This window comes from Hirundo rustica, chromosome 1, assembly GCF_015227805.2.
Source record: "Hirundo rustica isolate bHirRus1 chromosome 1, bHirRus1.pri.v3, whole genome shotgun sequence".
Taxonomy (NCBI): domain Eukaryota; kingdom Metazoa; phylum Chordata; class Aves; order Passeriformes; family Hirundinidae; genus Hirundo; species Hirundo rustica.
Genome location: NC_053450.1, coordinates 125,692,712 through 125,711,234, shown reverse-complemented (window position 1 = coordinate 125,711,234; position 18,523 = coordinate 125,692,712). Strand labels below are relative to the sequence as shown.

The window sequence follows — 18,523 nt, the reverse complement described above, 5'->3', positions numbered from 1 at the left end:
TGATATCTTAATACATGGTGGTAAAATTTGGTGTATGCATGTGTCAGCACCATTTCCCATACAAGTTAGAATGGCTTTGATAGAAAAATAATTGGCTTTAAATGCTGGGATTCCATTTTTATAGCATTTTGCTTTCTCAGTGTTGGAGATACTATTTTAGGTTATTCTATGTTCTATTTTAAACGCTGTCTTGCAAATTAAACCTCTGCTTCCTCCCTCTCATATATCATCTTCAATTTTGCAGTTCTTGGAAGCCACATCAGTCCTTTAGCTAAAAACTGGAATTTAGTAAATAAGTTGTTCACAAGAATGACATTTTACCACTCAGTTTTATTTGAGATCTGAGAAATAATTAAAAGGTTGTTTTTTTGGTTTTTTTTCCTCATCATGTAAGTGCTTCCTCAAGAGTCTGAGAAGGCAGAGGAATATTTAATAGAAAATGCAGATTTTCTGAACTCAGTTTCTCAGGGTAAAATACCGGTGCTATTGCCGGTATTATCTGGGCCTGTATTTCCATAGAAGGCTTTATGTTTGTATACCTTCCTTTGATACTTGCAAACTTGCCTTTTAAGGTAACCTTTAAACCTGTTCTCATTTGAGAGATGCTTCGACCCGTGATTTTTGAACAAGCTTATTTTCCATAATCTTTAGCCAATCCCTTTACCTATTACCACTGCACTATGAATTTCACCCTGTTTTGCATATGAACATGAGCGTGCGTAGTACATGTGTATATGCTTTTGCCTGTGTTGCAAGAAGTTGGATGATTTTACTTCACTATGCTATTAAATTTTAAGTGAATTCTGGAAAAAAAGTAATACTTCTTCTCATAGTTTTTCTGTTTTAACTTTTCCTTATTTTGGTCCTTTTAATTCTTACAGATCAAATGTAGAAGAGTCCTTATAATTACATTGAAACCACCTTTCTAAATAATAAAAATAGAAAGATGAGTATTTTAGACAATATTTCATATACTTTTTATCTGCTTAAGATCTCAGAGTTCCAGCTGTAATAGAATTCAGGAAAGTAGCACAAAGGATGCCAAAATAATTATTCTTTTAAAAAGGAACCCATAAATAATAGTATTAGGCCCCCAAATGTCTTTAAAAGCCCCTTCCCCCAAAAAAAGAACAAACAAAAAACTCTAACCCCCCCAAAAAAACCAAAAACAAAACCCACCCCCCCAAAAAAACAAACCAAACCAAAAAAAAAAAAAAAAAAAAACCCAAAACCCCCCCCCAAAAAAAAAAAAAAAAAAAAAAAAAAAAAAAAAAAAAACCAACAACAAAAAAAAAACACAACACAAGAAAACAAGCAAGCAAGCAAATAAAATGTTGGTACTTAGATATTCCTACAATTATAACATTTAAAATTGCTGACTTTATAAATGGTCTTTAAATGGGTGCATCCATGGAAGACCTTTACCCTTTAAACATTTTGGCATGTGATTAAGTTCAAAACCATGTGCAAATCCCAGTGACATAAACATGATTTGCAGTACTGAGGACTTCATATTGATGTGGTACCTTTTGCACCTTGAAGAAATAAAGAAATATATGTTTTGTATCTCCAGAAAGCAAATAAGGTAACTATAAAATAAATATAAGGACAGGATTATTGACTGTTCTTTAAAAAGAATTAGAGCGAAATACAATTATTAAAGTGATGCAAAAAGAAAACCTAGAAGAATTACAGAAAATACATGAAAATAAAGGCTGTAATGCAGACAAAGTTGTCAGAATTTAGGTATGCCTTGGAGGATTAATCCAGGACAAAACTGATGGTCAGATGATAGTGAACAAGGAGTTTTGAGGGAATGTTCTCAAGTTTGGTCTTGATGAACTGGGCTGACAGCAGAACTGGGACAGAGGAATGTCATGAAAGTAAACAAAAATTTTAGTGAGAGACACTATTATAAACTCAGCTGGTGCAGAAAAGAAGTATTATCTGCAAGTTGTGCAGAAATTCTATGTAGCTTTCTGTGAGAAGAGACATTTCTTGATACTGTGTTGCATTAAAACATATGTGCAAACAACACGTAAAAATAATTGATACCGTAAGTTCCATGTACCTATAGGGGCAGTCCTTTAAATGCTTTCTGATCTGTTTTTGCCAGGGAACATTAAACAATTTACTTTGTCTTGTGTGATTTTAAGGTAGGACAACAGTGACTGTTTAGTACAGTATTATATTTCCATGATGTGAAACTGAGAAACTGTAGGCAGACCTACATTCTTTCAAACAGACTGAGTCTCCATTTGGTGGCTAAATCCCCCCTGTAATAGCACTAATGCATTGTATATATCTATATTCCTGCAAAATACAAGTCTGGTATAACTGAACAAATAATAGTGCATTTATAGGGTTTTTTCCCCTACTTGTTGAAGATATGGACTTTAGAGTCTTCTGCATTTTCTCTCAAGGTTTTTCAAGAGACAACTGGGTAATTTATTCAAGACTTTTACCAGCTTTATTTTTAGCTGATTCATCTATCAAATGGGTAAAGAAATGCCTGCTTTAGAGGAGTATGCAATCAGAAACAGCTATACTGATTTATACCAGCTGAAGGTATGAACCTTTCCATTTTTCAGTGTTCTCAAAGTACTTTGAGATCACTGGATGAAAACACTGGAGGATTTTAGGGAAAGGGTAAATAATTTATGTTACTAAGCCATTCCAATCTGCATGGATTGTTTTTCTCAGTTACATAAATTATTGTCTTGAGCTGATATTCCTGCTTGTTTCCTTTTTAAATTAACAACACAGCAAAAGAAATGTAGCTATTTGCATAAGTTTAGCTTTCTTTGGAGATTTCCAGCTATGGGTCGTGGTGCTTGGAGAGTCATTTCTGCATTGGCTACTTCTCTGCAATCTCTTCTGGGAGAACAAATGTTTGGTAGCATCCTAGCCATGTGCTTTGAATGTACAAAAATAGAAGAATAAAAGAAGCACAGTCCCTTGGTAGAATCGCTTTAATGTCTTGCATCTGATGTTCAGATTGGTGGGGAAGGGAGGATCACATGCCTGATGTTTTCTCTAGAACTACACCCAACTGGAAGCCATCCCTTGGCTTCTCTGCAGACAGCAGCATACCCAAATGGAACATATTAATTCTTTGGGGAAATCTCCTTAGTCAGACAAAAAGAAATCTTTTCAGCTTCCCAGATACATTCTCTGTTCCCAGTACCATCAGACTGAAAGAAGAATCTGCATTACGTTGATCTGGAAGACACAGTTTCGCTCTGTGAAACTGCAAAAGTTTAGATAAATAACTTCTGCAATGCAGCTGCTCAAGCGTTCAGGTTTTGACATGTTTATTAATGAAAATGAATGAGAAAAGAAACAAACAGTCAGCCAGGCAAGATGCCCTTCTAACTCTGCTGTCATCATTAGGTGAATATGTTATACCAAATATTTATGCTTCTATATGATTCAGATCGCAGAAAATAAATATCAGTTTTATGTGTTTTATTTTCTTTGGAGAAGGAAGTGGAGGAGACTGTGAGTCATAATGGAAGAATAAAATCTATTTCTTTTCTGACAAAAGCTGCTTGTTTTGTTAGAGAAGGATCCTAGCATTAACTTCAGTTTGCTGATAAACTCTGGAGCCTGACTGGCTTCAAAAAGAAGTGATGGCCTGCCAGTCCCAATTCTGTACCTGTCTGGTGACCCATGGCCAGAAGCCAAATCATATTTCTTACTCCTGCTGGGCATAAGATAATCAGTGTTCTTTGCAGGGTTTGAATGCAGGCTGCCAGTGCATCCTTGCAAGGATTTCTGGTGAGCAGAATTTTGACCCTTCACACTGTAGCAAATCCTTCCAGCTGCAGCCTGACTTCTGAGCATACGTCAGAGGAATCTTGGAAGGTCAACATGAATATGTATTAGTGTATGACCAATGTTATTTGTTTGCTTTAAAAAAAAAAACAACAAAACCCACCCCAACATATTTTCTGTTATGATCAGATTCAGAGGGTTCTCTCCTTAGGTGGCTGAGAAGAAAAGTGACACAGTTATAGGATTCTCTCCTCCCAAGAGATAGTGAAGGACCACGAACTGTCCACTACCTGTCCAACCATCCTGAGGTCGGAAAAGATTGTTTACAAGGGAGAAGTGATATTCATGTTGCTTCATGTAGGCTTTCTTTAAAATTACCAACCTCAAAACCTTTGTTGCCCCTGCCTTTGGTGGGGGGTTGTGGGGTGGGAGGGGTGGGCTAGATGATCTTTAAAGGTCCCTTCCAACCGAAGATATTCTATGGTTCTATGATTCTGTGATTCTCCTAAAGATAGATATTCATGTGAAGTTTTTATGTATGTCCTGGTGAAAGTAAGACTATATTTAAAAAGGTGTGTGTATGTCATTCCTAATAGAACTTCATAAGATAAGGAGGTATGAGTCATTTTTGTGAAAGAATTTTCATGTGCTTTTTGCCAAGTTACTGCAGTTACTGCCAAGGCAAGACAAAAATTAGAGATGTCCTACCTACATAAACTCCAATCCAAGATGCTGTTTTCCAGATGTTAAGTTGCTCTTTTCTGAGAAGAGATATAATAGAATTTATTCAGGCGAGTAATTGCCTAAATGCCTCTAGATTAATATAGAAGACTGGATTAGAGATTTCGGAACCAAAGGTCTATATGGTCTTGGCAATTGAAGGACTTGTAACTATCATCTTTTTGAAAGACCAAATAGTAGCCTTGACTGCTGTGACAAGGACCAGGGATATTTAAGAGAGGAGATATTTAAGAGAGGAGTCAAGCTTGCTATCCCAGTAGAGATTTTGTTTGTTTGTTTGTTTGTTTGTTTGTTTGTTTGCTTTCTGTGATATCTTTCAAAAAGAAAAGTCCTTAGAGGTTCTTCAGTATTAAATGAAGAACAGTTTAAGATGGATGAGCTCTGAAATTCCACTTCCCTCCATACTATGGAGGATGAAAAATAAAATAACAACACAGGGCATAGAGGTTAGCCCTTCTGGTACATTGTATGCAGAGTAGCAGCAACAAAGTTCTGTCTTAGATTGTGAGACGATGTTACAGCAAAAGTAGGATGTTATTTTTCTGGTGAAATGTAACAGACACTGTGTACATTTTTAAAAGAAAAAAATCTTTCTTTCAGAAAAACTCTCTTAGCTGTTTTTTTGGTAATGTGAATTCAGATAATACTGAAAGCAGTAACTGAACACTGAATTCCAAATGTCACATCCAGTTATTAGCGTTATAGCCTTCTCCTTTCTTTAGCTGAGTTTCCTATATATCATTTATGTAGAGATTTATGAATGTGCTACTATTTCCTGTTCAGCACTATTAAAGATGGTGTTAATAGCTATTCCTGGTTCTTTGTGTCGAAAGACCAAATGTTTTCAGTATTTAATAATTTTCCTATTGCTACTCAGTATGGCTGGCAATTTTAATGTCAGACATATTTATTTGACAAAAATTTTGAATAAACTGCATCTAAATAATTTTTGCTGCTTTTATGAAGGAGGTTAAAGGTCAAATGCATTGTTTTGCCCCATTGTTATTAGAAATGTGCTGACATCTTTACACTTTAGAGCAAGGTCTTGAAATGTGGTAAAAGTGCGGTAGATTTTCCCAATGTTCCAAATTATAGGACTCTCAAAGATTTCTTTGTGTTAGGCTGGTGAGGCTTGTTACTGCTCAGCAACTTGAGCTTGCAGAGCTTCTCTGCACTGAGCACACTCCATTGTCTGACTCCTGAGCTTAGTCTGTGCTGTGCTCTGTGGTGCTGCCACTTTGTTTGACATGAAGAAATAAAAAGCAGAGCCTGACTTGAATTTGAGGAAATATGAATGGAGGGGAGGAGGGCAAAAGCTCAAGTGGTTGCAGATAGGGAGGGTTCTTCATAGGATCCCTCCTTCTTTCAGTGTATAAGATGTATGGTGCTATGGGGACAGATGAAGATTGTGTAGCAGCCACAGTCCTCATCAGTAATCAGGATCCATGCCACATGTGTTGCAGACGTGGGGAAGTTTGGGAAGTATGTGTTGCTTCAGACAATGAATTTGTAATTAGAGTATCAGAAGGTATGTACATAAGATAAGACGTGGTTGCATAGGAGACCTTTATTCATGGTATTTTTCCCTAGCTTTGTTGAGATTAGCCTGCAAAAGCTCAGTCATTGTAGTGTCTAATATAAATATTCATATGTGTACTTTGTGTGTTATAGAGTTATACATCGTGGAACAATAGGAAAAAAAACCTAGAGGAGAAGCAATTGACTGCTTGCCTGCAGACCATGTCAGCTCAAACATGTAGCAAGCTTGGTGGATATTTGTTTTAGCTATTATAAAAAGTCCAAGACATGGAGAGTCTCCAATTTTATCCAACATTTTATTTATATTATTATTTATTCTTACTATTTAAAAGCTTGTTCCAGTGTGTCTGAAATACAGGTTTCCTGCTGCAGCTGCTTCAGGTCCTGTCCACAGGATACAGAACAGGTTATTTCTTTCCTCTTGCAATGACTTACGTATTTGTGCACTTTTATGTTTGCTCCCATGTTATGCAAATCAAATAGTTATATTTATATTATTTGTCCACTTATATTTTTTAGAAGTTTTTTCTTTGCTTTTGATCTCTCCAGTTGGTCTCAGTCCTTCTTGAAGTTCAGTACTGGAATCCATATTTCAGCAGAGGCCTACTAATGACATGTAAAAAAAGGAATATTTCAGAACTTATATCACTTTTCCTGCAGATATTTGTGGTGCAATTTCAGCAGAAGCACCAAAAGTTTTTAAAGCAGCCTCTATCCTTTTTTTTTAATATAAAACTATATTCACTGAAATGCTGTTTGCCCTGACAAAGACTTCTTGCTTCATCTGAGTTCTCTTATTTTATGATTAACAAGTAAAAGTGACATTTTCCTAATATTAAAATTACCTTTGAGGAAAACAATACAAAATAAAGTTTAAAACGCATAGATCTAAAACTAAACTAAATAAAAACCTAGAGAATTGTTAATATCATTAATGTGGGGTTTTTTTCCACAGAGAACCTAAAACTTTCAACAAAAATATGATTTCTTTGGACTAAGTTGCTTATCAAATAAATTAATAAACGTTGAACTTAAAGAAATAGCATTACACAAGCACAAAATTAGTCTTCACATTCTGACCAGTGTAGACCAGTTGGGATTTTCTAGAGTTAATTTATCTGTGATAGAACATTCATGTATGTATTTGCTTTTTAAGGTTAGCCGTGTCCCCCTGATTTAGCACAGCCATTACAGTCTCAGTGTTTGTCTAACCAGTGGAAAAGCCATTCTTACTCCTTCCCTTTAGAGTCAGCCTGAAAGAACACATCTGCAAGTGCAGAACACAGGGGCTTATCTTCTCCTTCAGTACATCTTTCATGCTTTGAGATTGGAAAAGGGCGAAATCAAAGTGATAAAATATCTGCACATAAGTTTGTCAACGAAGGGGTTAAAAAAGTGGAATCTTTGTGACTGTAAAAGGCTGAATTATCTTCCTGACTCCAGCAGGGGTTGCTGTCACTGGTTTGTGGTTGTCACATTCCTGTTATGCTTGACCTTGGAAAGGCTTGACAACATAGTCTGGATTTGATTAAGGGAATTTCATGTTTTTCCTTTGCTAGAGTCACCCCCCACCTCGACAAACATTTAAAAATGTTAAGGAGTTAAAAAAAAAAAAAAAAAAAAAAAAAAAAAAAAAAAAAAAAAAAAGTCTGGAAAGCAAACATTTTCCCAAAAGAAATTTATAGTTCAAATTTACACCAAGTTCGCACTAACTGGAGCAGTCCGGGTTTCCAGTCAGGCTTTGAGAGGTCTCTGTAAACCATTAGTCACTTCCCTGGAAGAGGCAGCTTTTTATAGGCAGCAGGATAAAACAGACACAGATGTGTAAGTAATATTAGAGGCTTTCACATGTACCTGTCTTTTTTTTTTTTCTCAGTTGTAGAAAAGAAAAAAGAGTGATTATAGAAGGAAATTGATTTAAGCCTTTGACTTGAGCAGCTCCCATGGAGATTGGTTTAATTAAAATAAAATATCTTGTGTTGTGGGTTTTTTCTGATTGTGACAATTTATATAATGAAGATGAAAGTTCTGTTAATTTTATCACATTGGGTTCTTTACATTCTACAGGACTGTGATTATGCCAGCTGCCAACGAGTTTGATCCAGAAATTGTCCTGGTGTCAGCGGGATTCGATGCTGTGGAAGGCCACGACCCTCCGCTGGGCGGGTACAAAGTCACAGCTAAATGTAGGTATTGCCATTGGTATTTTTTCTAGTTAGGTATTTTGAGTTGGTATTTTTTCTAGTTAGGCTCATTATATAAGCCCAATTCACATCCATGTTTCTGGTTTGTGAGATTGCAGCTGTGTCACTGAGGACAGGGATTGTCCAGTAGCTAATGCCCAGAGATGTCTGGAGAGCTGCAGCACTTGCCCAATTCATAGACAAGGTGAAAACAAATATGTTAGAGTTTCTGGCTCACTTCTTTCTGTTCCTCTTGGCATTTTTGCCTTGGCTTTTTAAAGTATTGCTTTTCTGGCATTCAAATGACATTTTAGAGGTTTCATGCTTTTCAGTAGGCCCCAATTTCCAAATGCTGGAGTAAGTTACTTTTCTTTAAATATATATTGGAGATTTTAAACTTTGGATGCCTAAATCCAATCTCATCTTGCTCTTTTGTTATTGTAATCTTTTCAGCTCCATGGCATTAATCCTGAATTACATCAGTGTTTATGAAGGCCAAATTTTTCTAAAAGACTACTCTGTTGGGTCTTAATATTTGGATGTCCATTTCACTCTTTCAAAATGTGGGCTTATGGCAGATTTAATACTTTCTGAAATACAGGTCTGTCTGACATATCTTATGTGTAGCACTCCAAAATCACCAGCTCTTACCAGACATTGTGGCCAAACTGATTCTGAGCCTGGGATGTTAAGCAAGGCTAGGTGATGTAATAACTCTCTGTTCAGTAATGTGCATTGTAACATTGCTATATGTCAATTGCTTTACATGGAGCAACACAAAATGATTTCCTAATGTAATGCTGTGAATAGTTTTTTTCAGTATATCTACTTTTATTCAGTACATTCAGTCTATAATATCACTTCAACAGTTATTAAATATGGACCTCTGCTGCTAATGGCAAATGCCTTGGGAAAAGTCTGGAGAAGTCAGTGAGACTGAATGGCATTTAAAACACCGCAAAAATGGACTCAGAGGATTTTGTCCTTCTAACCTCTGCCTTTTGTTACAGATAAATAGACCAAAGCTGTTGTTTACCTCAGGAGGTTCAGGGCAGATATGCATATTTTTTATTTTAATTTTCACTGCATACTGAACAGGCTCCCCTAAATACCAATGACAGTGATGGAGGCACAGAGGGACTGTCCATAGTGATGTGCTGTGGAAAGGGAGAATGCAGAGAGCAGTGCAAGGATCTGCCCAAAGACACTTACACAGGTGCAAATGCACAAATGGGCTGGAAATGCAATATCCTTCTGGCTGCAAGTAAGACATACTGAGTTTTAGGACAACTTTTCAGCTTAAAGCAGTGGTTATACTGGAGAGGAAACAAACATAGCAGGCGGTGTGCATGTTGGAGTGTCATTTCCCTGTGTATTATGATTTTTAGTAAACCATTTTGCAGGAAGAGGTGAGAGATTTACTTGCACGGGTTTTTTTCCATGTGTGGTTCCTGGTCATCAGCACCATCCCATGAGCATGTGTGGGAAGGAGATGAACTTTCAATTGGTACTAAATTAGATATTTTGTTGTGAACCATTGTATAACAATCTGTATTTATATTTAGCTATTGAGAAGGTATTTTACATGTCCCTTAGGGGTGCAAGATGCTTTGGCATATTGAATATTTTGACATAGCGACTTCAACAACTTAACTAGAAACTGCAGCAAAGAAAAACTGTCTGACATTAGGATTAGTGATAATTTTCATTCATTAATTAATTAACTAACTCTTCATAAGGGTTTTTTTTAAGAAATCTTAATACATTTTTCTATATGAGGCTGCACATGTACTTCTGTATGTGTGTCTGTAAGCAGAAAAGGTGATTTTTTGCTTACAGACAAAAAAAAAACCAAACCAAACCCACAAAAAAACCCAACAACCAAAAACCAGTGTAGGTGGCTTTTGTTTAAATTAAGAGAAAAGTCGAGATAGACTCAGATAATGATCATGCACCTGAGGGATGAATAAAGCCATATTTACAGAGCCAAAGGAATTTATTATTTCCCCAAAACAAAATTCTCCACATTCCAACATACTATTTTAGAACATAACGTACTATATGTGGTATGTAGGAAAATGAACAGTCTTAAAAAAAAATAAGGTGCAAAGAGAAACTTTCATATTAGAGACCAAAAATAGATATTTGTACAAAGTTTTAATATAATTGGGTTGTAATAATTAGAAATTATATGCCAACAAGTAAAGTTGAACCTGTAAATATTCTTTCTTTATAAATCTTTGGCCCTTGGTGTATACTTAATACATTGAATTTTCTGATTTCTATGATCTAATGCAAGCTTTACAAATTAGGGAGAGATTGACATCAAAGGAGAGAAGATAGCTCCTTAGCTACTAACCTTGCTCTTAAAGAGTGTTTAGAAGCCACTAGATAATGAGTTATGTCTTTCCCTCAGAGTACAGTCTAAGAGAAAAAATTAAAATATATTAACCAATCAACTATCCCAAGTTATGAAGTAAAAATCATTGGATGAAGATAGCAGATTGAGCTAATTACAGCCTTGGAGTAACAATGTAGCAGGCAATTAGATTCAGCAAAAAATGGTCTGATAAATCTGCACAGTTTGAGAAATGTAAACTGTCATCTGCTTTAATCCAGAATTTTTTTTCTGATATGTCATACAGTCTTATTTACTGAGGAGTTGCCATTTCTGATTAGTAAAGAAACATGTCAGCAACAAAATAATCATATATATATATTTGCAGCTGATTTTAAATCTGTGAGCCTATTGTGCATGTCAGGATTCCTCACAGCAAGGTTACTCTCAGCTGAGATCAGTGATGATAACAGAGCTTGGAGATATCTCACTTCCTAATTTATCTTTACTGTATTAAGTAATGAAATTACTAATGGTCTTTTTCCCATTTAAAAAAAAAAAAAAAAAAGTTTGAAAAAAGATTGGAAGTTTGAATCTTTCCTATGTTATTGGTTATTGCACTTCTCAAATCACTTTCCTTTGTTTTTCAAAGTGGCTTTGCGATTCGTCCTCATCTATTGATTAGTTTTCACTAAACTAAGCAATATTTAACTAAGTTTTACCTGTCTGTGAAACAGATTTGTTTGGTGCAATGTAGAATTGAGAATGAACATTAAATAAAACATTTGTTTCAGTCCTAACTTTGAGGATTTCACAAGCACATTTTTCTTTATGTTAGTTCTTTGTGCCAATTCTCTCTCTTAATGAAGTGCTATGATTTCAAAAGGTGCTTTTATAATGCACCTACATACACATACACATCTTGAAATATATACTCAACCCATGTGCATAAACTTTGTGATGGATTTTATATTCTTTTAAGAACAAAAGGGCTTCAAAGATTTGATATGACTGGTGGCATATGGCAGAACTTGTTGCTGCTGGGAAGTTCTCAGTCCTTTGGTACGAGCTACATTCCTAATACCTTAGTAAGGAAAGGCAAGCTTTATTGACAACTGATGAAAGGCCACCTAGCATAATTAGAAACAGGTATACTTTTGAATTCACAATTGCTTTGCCCTGAAGAAGGTCTTCCTCCTCCGAAAGGGTTTGTGTCAGAAAAGGACTTTGTTTTTCCAAATAAAATCTTTTTGTCTGCTAAAAATATTATCTTTACTCACAGAAACTGCCTTGCCTGTGGCATTATGCTATGAGAACTGCACCAAGTTTAACATCAAAAAGCAAAGAGAATAAAGTGAGGCAAACGTTATGTTAAACTTCTCTGGTAGTCCGCTTGGCCAAGGGTCTTGCATCAGTTAAAGGTGCCAACTCTTGCTAAGAGCTTCTCTAGTATCTGGTATGTTCTGTCAGGAATATTCAGGCAACTTATCTCAGATTTTTCTTTCTGTGCCCCTTCTGTAATGACTCAAGATTAACTTCATTAGCTGAAATAGAGGAATACCTTTTGTAATATTAAGCCCATCTATCTTAACATTAAAAAAGTAATGGCTCTGTGCCTGCTGCTTGGCTAAGAGGCTCCCCAAAATGTAAGGTGAAGGTGGGTGGATCAGCTGGAACTCTCATACACAACTCTTATGCAGAGTAGCTGTTGAAGTCTTTGAGATCTCTTTGTTTACACTACGGCCGGGAAAAGTCTTTTGATTTTATTGTAAAATATTATCAGGTAAAAGGAAAACACGTCTCAGTTCCTGACTAATCCTATGGTTTCTTTTATTATTATAAATTTATTTTTTTGAATAAGATAACAAAAAATATTAGTACAATGTAACATGTATTATCAAAAAAAAATTTATCAAATTCACTTTTTGTACTGGAGTAATAAAAAATGTATTTACAATAAAAAATAAGAAAAATTATGGTAGAAGAAATAATGGGAATAAAGGAAATTTTATATTTAGAATATTAAGGATATGCCTAAACAGTATGAATCTACTCTTTTCTGTTGTCCTGATGATCCTTAGAGGAACTACTGAAGATAGCACGGAAGCATTTTGTGCTTTATTTTACAGTTAATTTTTACATCATCTTCTAAAATATATCACACAATTTGAATTTTGTGTAGTGAACAAGTCTGAGGAAGAGCTGTCAGGTCTGGTAATAAATTTGCAAGTTGCTAGATCTTGTAAGAGAACTGGTTTTAGATTTAGCTCTGCTGGCTGAAGATCTCCATGTAACATTAGCCTGAGGTGAAGTATTTTCTCTTTGTTTTATAGAGCAGCCCTTAGAATAATGCTTACACAAAAGCCACTGGGATCACTTTACTGTTCAAGTAAATATTCTACATATTCATTAAATCATGACCATTCCATAAAAAGAATAAAGTAAATAGAGAAGTGTCAAGTAAGAATGAAGACCTCTTTCAAGGTACTTAACTTCTTGAAGCACTGCATTTGTTAAGGGCTATGATGATTTACTGGAGTTTTCCTGTTGTTTTACTCTCCTATTCCAAAGATGCTATTTGACACCAGAGTGCAAAATAAAATCATCAATTAGCAGTAGGAAAGGATACCACTGTGGGCATTTAAACAGTAAATGATATTTTGTCTGTTGGAATATTTGTCTTCTGTTATGCCAAATTTGTAATGAAAAGTTGATCCAGTGCCTGGAATATAACTGTTTCTATCTAAGTTGATTTGCAACTTTTAGTGGTTTTATTTGAGAAAATTGCAATAAGTCCCTTAACTTATCAAAACCTGCATTATGCTGTAACACACTCCATTCAAGTGGGACCAGTGAAAGAGGTGCTGAAGTTATTAGCAGTTTCCCTTCTCATGAGCCTAGGTTATTTCCAAAGCATATGTTAGCATAAGTGGTAGAAATTAATGTATAAAAAAGACTGCTGACTTAAAGGTAGCCAACAGCTCTTCTGTGAGGAATTTCTTCTCATGGCTGGAAATTTGAAGAATGCAAATAAGAGCAACCAGGTTAAACTTGGGGGCCTGTTGGTTTCATGTTGCTTTGCTCTTCACATTTCAGTTCCAATTCCCACTGTAAGTTTTGATAAAAAGATCTCTGAATGTAAGAAAAAGGCTATAAAAAGCTAAAATACCTAGCATCTTGGCACAAGCAAATTCAAAAGTAATGGGCACAATTGTGATAAAGAGATGACTGATTGCTGAAACAAATGATCTAGCATGGTGTACCAGCTGTCACTGGAAGGCTTTAAAGGAGACATAAATAGATGGCATCCTTACAATTAGGCATGCCATAGCACACTCAGACACCAGAGGCTTCATTCAAAAGCTTTTCTTCAATGACTAGTCTTTTCTTGAGCCTTCACAACTGTCCTACTGTATCGTGGAATTCTTCTCAATTAATCACTGTGTTTTGTGTATAGTATATGGGTTAGAAACAGACCAAAGGCTAATGCTAGAACTACTGAATTCAAATGCAGAGCTGCTTAGGGTCAAAACTTGGTACTTCAGATATGTTTCAGAGATAAAGATTCCCATGTGCCAGCTTCAGTATTTCTAAAACATTCTATGTGGCTATTCTGAGTATTTCAGTTACTTAAAAGGCTATAAATAAATGTTCATTGATTTTGGTTTGTTTTGTTGGGTTTTGGTTGTTTTTTTGTTGTTGTTGTTGGGTTTTTTTACTAAGTACTTAGTTTCTAAAGGAGTCTCCAAATCATATTTTCACTCTCTACTGAAACTGGACAACCTTAGACTGGCTGTGAGTGTTTTTAGGTAGGATGGTTATAATGTCTTTGGGTAGGCACTTCACTTTCTTGTGGTTGTCTGAAAGTCTTCTCTGACTCTTGACTCCAAGAGAGTGTCCTGACTGAGACTACTGGGCTAATGTAGTAGGTCAAAGGGAGGCAGGGAAAAGGAGTCCCTGCTAGTTGACAGCTGACGAAAGAGAATAGCAGTAGCTTGGTAGCTGTTTTTACACAGTTTTTGTTTCTAAAAATAGCATTGCAGGCTTTATAATGCCATGTCTAATCTCTTCACAAGTAAGAAAGTCTTTTTGACTCAACTATGAGAATCTGTGATCTTAGTAAGTCGGGCTCTGACTGCCACTGACTGCAGTTTCACAGCTGGCATAGCTGCTCCAAGCAGCTCCTTGCCATACAAAAGGATGATTGCACACCACTTCCCCTTCTCAGTTGTGCATTATTTACCTTGCACTGGGCCAGCTTCTTGTCAATCTCTCTGTAAACACATGGAGCATTAACTCATCAACCAAACAGAAAACCAAGTCAAAAAAGTGAAGAGACTTCGTAGGGACTGAAGCTGAATCAGATTATGGATTATCAATGTGTGCCAGAGGCAGCAGAGAAAGGAAGAGATTGCATAGGATAATATATGGTAGCAGTAAACTGTTAAATTACTTCAGTTGCCACAGCTGCCTTTTTTTCTGAATTCTCATGAGTTCAGAGGTTTGATTTTTGGACTAATTTGGTTATCTTTATGGTACTTGCAGTGATAGAATGATTATCCAGCAAGGTAAGTCTTCAGCTTTTGACTCAGAGCTAACAGCATTGGAGATGAGTTGGAGCAATAATCATTGATACAGTTTTTCACTGGGAAGTGTCCTCATTGTTATCAGATATTTTCTTTTGTCTCTTGGAAACTATGGGATACCCAGTGACTGGCAGCAAGAAAAGGGAGCATCAAGACTTTGCATCCAGTTGTTGTCTTCTGAAAGCAAAGTTTGGTTTTTCTCTAGGGTGATTTCTTGAATACTAGTTAAATGGTAGTTTGGTATGATCCAAAAGACATAACAATAGATGACAAATTAATTGGTCACCAGCCCTTAGACATGATTGTTTTCACAGGATTTGCTGTAAGAAGTAAAGCATTTTGTTTTCTTTTTCCTTGTAGCCCAGAGCAGTCATTGCTGTATCATATCCTATGGTTTGGACATGGCCATTGGATTGCTCAGCCTCCTAAATCAGATTATGTTTATTTACTCCTGCATTTGTACTCCTTAAATTTTCTCTTGCAATACAAATATTGGTGATTTATTTGTCAGTGACTCCAGGATCCTGGTACATTATTGGCTTGTACATTACATTTACATTTATAAATACAAAACGTAAAAAAATTCAGAAATCCTGGTCTCTGAGGAAGAATAGTCTGTTGGCTCCTGTGTAAGAGAGATTGAAATTCACTGTATAAAAACAGTGTCCTCTCTAGGACACAGCATAAAAAGGCAAATCTGAAGATATAAGAGGAGAAGTCCTTTTCTCATTTATTATTTCATTTAAAGAAGGGATTAGTGCCTGGAGAAATTCAGAAAAATTCTGATGTTTGGTTGAAGAACCTGCTTTCACATATTGGCAAGTAAGCGTATGTCAATGGCTTGGACTATGAGTTTCAGCTGTGAGAAAACAGTGAATAATTCATCTCATTTACTGAGGCTGGGGAAATCCTCACCTTCAGACTATGTGTCTAACTGGACACATAAAACTCATCTGAAGGATGCAGAAATCTTAGTACTGATTTTGTTATTGCCCAGTGTTCTCAATACTGTCTGGCTAACTGGTGTGTTTTCCATAAGGGGTCTACCTGAGCAGAAAGTAAGTGACATTAGAAATATTAATAAACAAGCATTGATCTGACCTGTTTTTTTCACTTTTACGTGGCCGTTCTCCCTGCAAATGAGCCAGGAGAGATTTCTGTTTCCATTCTCACTCCTGCCTCTCAAAGAGAAGATCTGTCTGCTGGCTAGTTAACTAATTGGTACAAGTGAAAAACCACCTGTATAGCATGTTCAGCTATGCAGTGTCAGTCCATCTGCAGAATGCATCAGGTGCCCATTCCTTGATTTAGGGCAGTTGCTGGGGACAGGGCAGAGGATAGATTACAATGGAAAAAAAGAAAAGAGAGAATAATTAAGAATTATTTTCTCTTTTTGGTCATTTTCCCTTAATTTTTCACCTACCTCTTGATGTTTTTTTCTTCCATGCTACAGTAACAACATTGGCTAATAATTTATGTGAGGGATGCAAAATGGTAAAATTGGTCATACCTTCTCTCAGTTTTGAAATTAAATTTATGATTTTTTTTTTTTCCTTATTGAAACAAAGAGACTGTCATTTAGTAGAAGAAAAGAAAGAACAAAGGTTTTGATTTTTTTTTTTGTTTATTTGTTTTGGTTTTGCTTAGGCAGTATTAGTCATGGCAGATTACAATTTAAATAGAGCAAATTAAATATAAGTTCAAGTTTTTAGGGCCATTTTGAAACTAATGGAGCTTGACACAGTGCTCAGCAACTTGCCTGTGCCTTTTGCAGGATTAGGTCCTGAGAGAACATTGTTGAAAGACATCTCCAAATGTGGATTTCTGCATAACAAAGTGTCTGATCTTTTATAGCATCGTTGCATTGGGAATTAGTCTTGTCTTTGGGAATTTGTAGTCTTTAGTAGAAGAGCATGATTTATGTCTTAGAATTTAACCATTCTCTGTAATAAATAGAAATGTGCCACAAGTATTTACTTGGTTGCGCCATGGGAAAATTTTTAACATATTGTTCACAGCTACAAAATGCTATAAAAGAAGGCATGTAATTTGAAGACCGACTATCCTTTGTGATTTCTAACCAATAGATTGATTAATATCTTTCAAAAGAGACAGCAGCCAAAATGTTTACATCTCATTAGGCAGAGAAGAAGAGAGCACACGCAATTTTGATTATGAGCTTGGATGGTTCATTTCTTTGGGCTTCACATCCCCACTACTTAAGGCAGACTGTAACTTTAAGATGTTATCTCTTGCCTGCACAAATAAACAGCCAGTTATGCTTTTTATGGCGGGTAGTTCTCAAACCAACAGGGGATTAAATGATATTAGCTGGAGTTTGTGGTTCCCTGCTGAACTATCACGGGTTCCATGGATTCCTGTCCTGAATATTTGACAGGGCAAACACCTCTTATCTGAGGTGATATTCTCACAGTGGCCTCTTGGCCATGGACTTCAAAAGCTGATCACAGGGAGGGCTTGAGAGGCAATAACCCTTAATATAACAGTCTCTCCTGATAGGGATAGACAAGGTAAAGGTAAGGCGTCTCTGAAGTTTGCTCTTGTGTGTTTAGCCCCATGGGGTGATAAGGGGCCATCTGTTTTTTCAGTCTGCAAACTCATCTTTTTCACACTATCCCAGTATCAAGTACACTTTCAGTCTGACTGGTATCAGCACCAGCAATTCTTCTGTAATCTGAAGAGGTTTTCTTAGTATTTTTAGCTTTGATCCCAGCAATTGTCTTAGTTGCTGTTGTGTTGGGTTTTTTTACACAAGCAAATATATAAAATAAAATTTAAAACATTATTGTCACTAAGAAAATAAGCTATTGAAATAGGTGTTATGAAAGTTATGTTAATTACTTACAGGGAGATTTTTGTGCTTACCTGTGTGATTAAACTCAAAACATCAGTTCATGGTGGTAGTTTCAAAAAGTCACATCACCACACCTTTATTAATTGTTGAAATAGAGCACCATGCTATCAATTCTAGAAATTAAAAAAAAAACAAACACTGGTTCAGGCTTCAAAACTGTTGGAAGTGTTAGTAAAATGCTACTCAGATATTCTTTTATTGTGGAGCTCCCATCTTCCTCCATCTTTTAAGCTTTTATTTGCAGCCATTTTTTAATCAATGAAACATTCAGATTCAATTACAATCTCCTGATTATAATAGCTTTATATGAAAACACTGAATACTACAAAATCTGCAATGAAATGATGCAAGTTGCCAACACTGGCACATGAAAAAAAAAAATCCCTTTTTTTTTCAGCAATTTATTACCTTAATTTGTTGTTTTGTGGGGGCGGGGGGGGGGGTGTGGGGTGGTGGCTGTCTTTAAGGAAATTGTTCTTGCTTA

The 18,523-nt window shown here is 36.0% G+C and overlaps 1 protein-coding gene across 16 annotated transcripts in view; it reads left to right on the top strand.

Annotated features, from left to right (window-relative positions):
- HDAC9 (histone deacetylase 9) overlaps positions 1-18,523 on the top strand; it is a 466,388-nt gene that overhangs the window by 391,271 nt on the left and 56,594 nt on the right. For all 16 annotated transcript variants that reach the window (XM_040083672.2, XM_040084440.2, XM_040084792.2 and 13 more), the window contains one exon: positions 8,125-8,243. In XM_040083672.2, the coding sequence (XP_039939606.1) occupies positions 8,125-8,243 (119 nt within the window). The remainder of the gene's footprint in view (positions 1-8,124; positions 8,244-18,523) is intronic.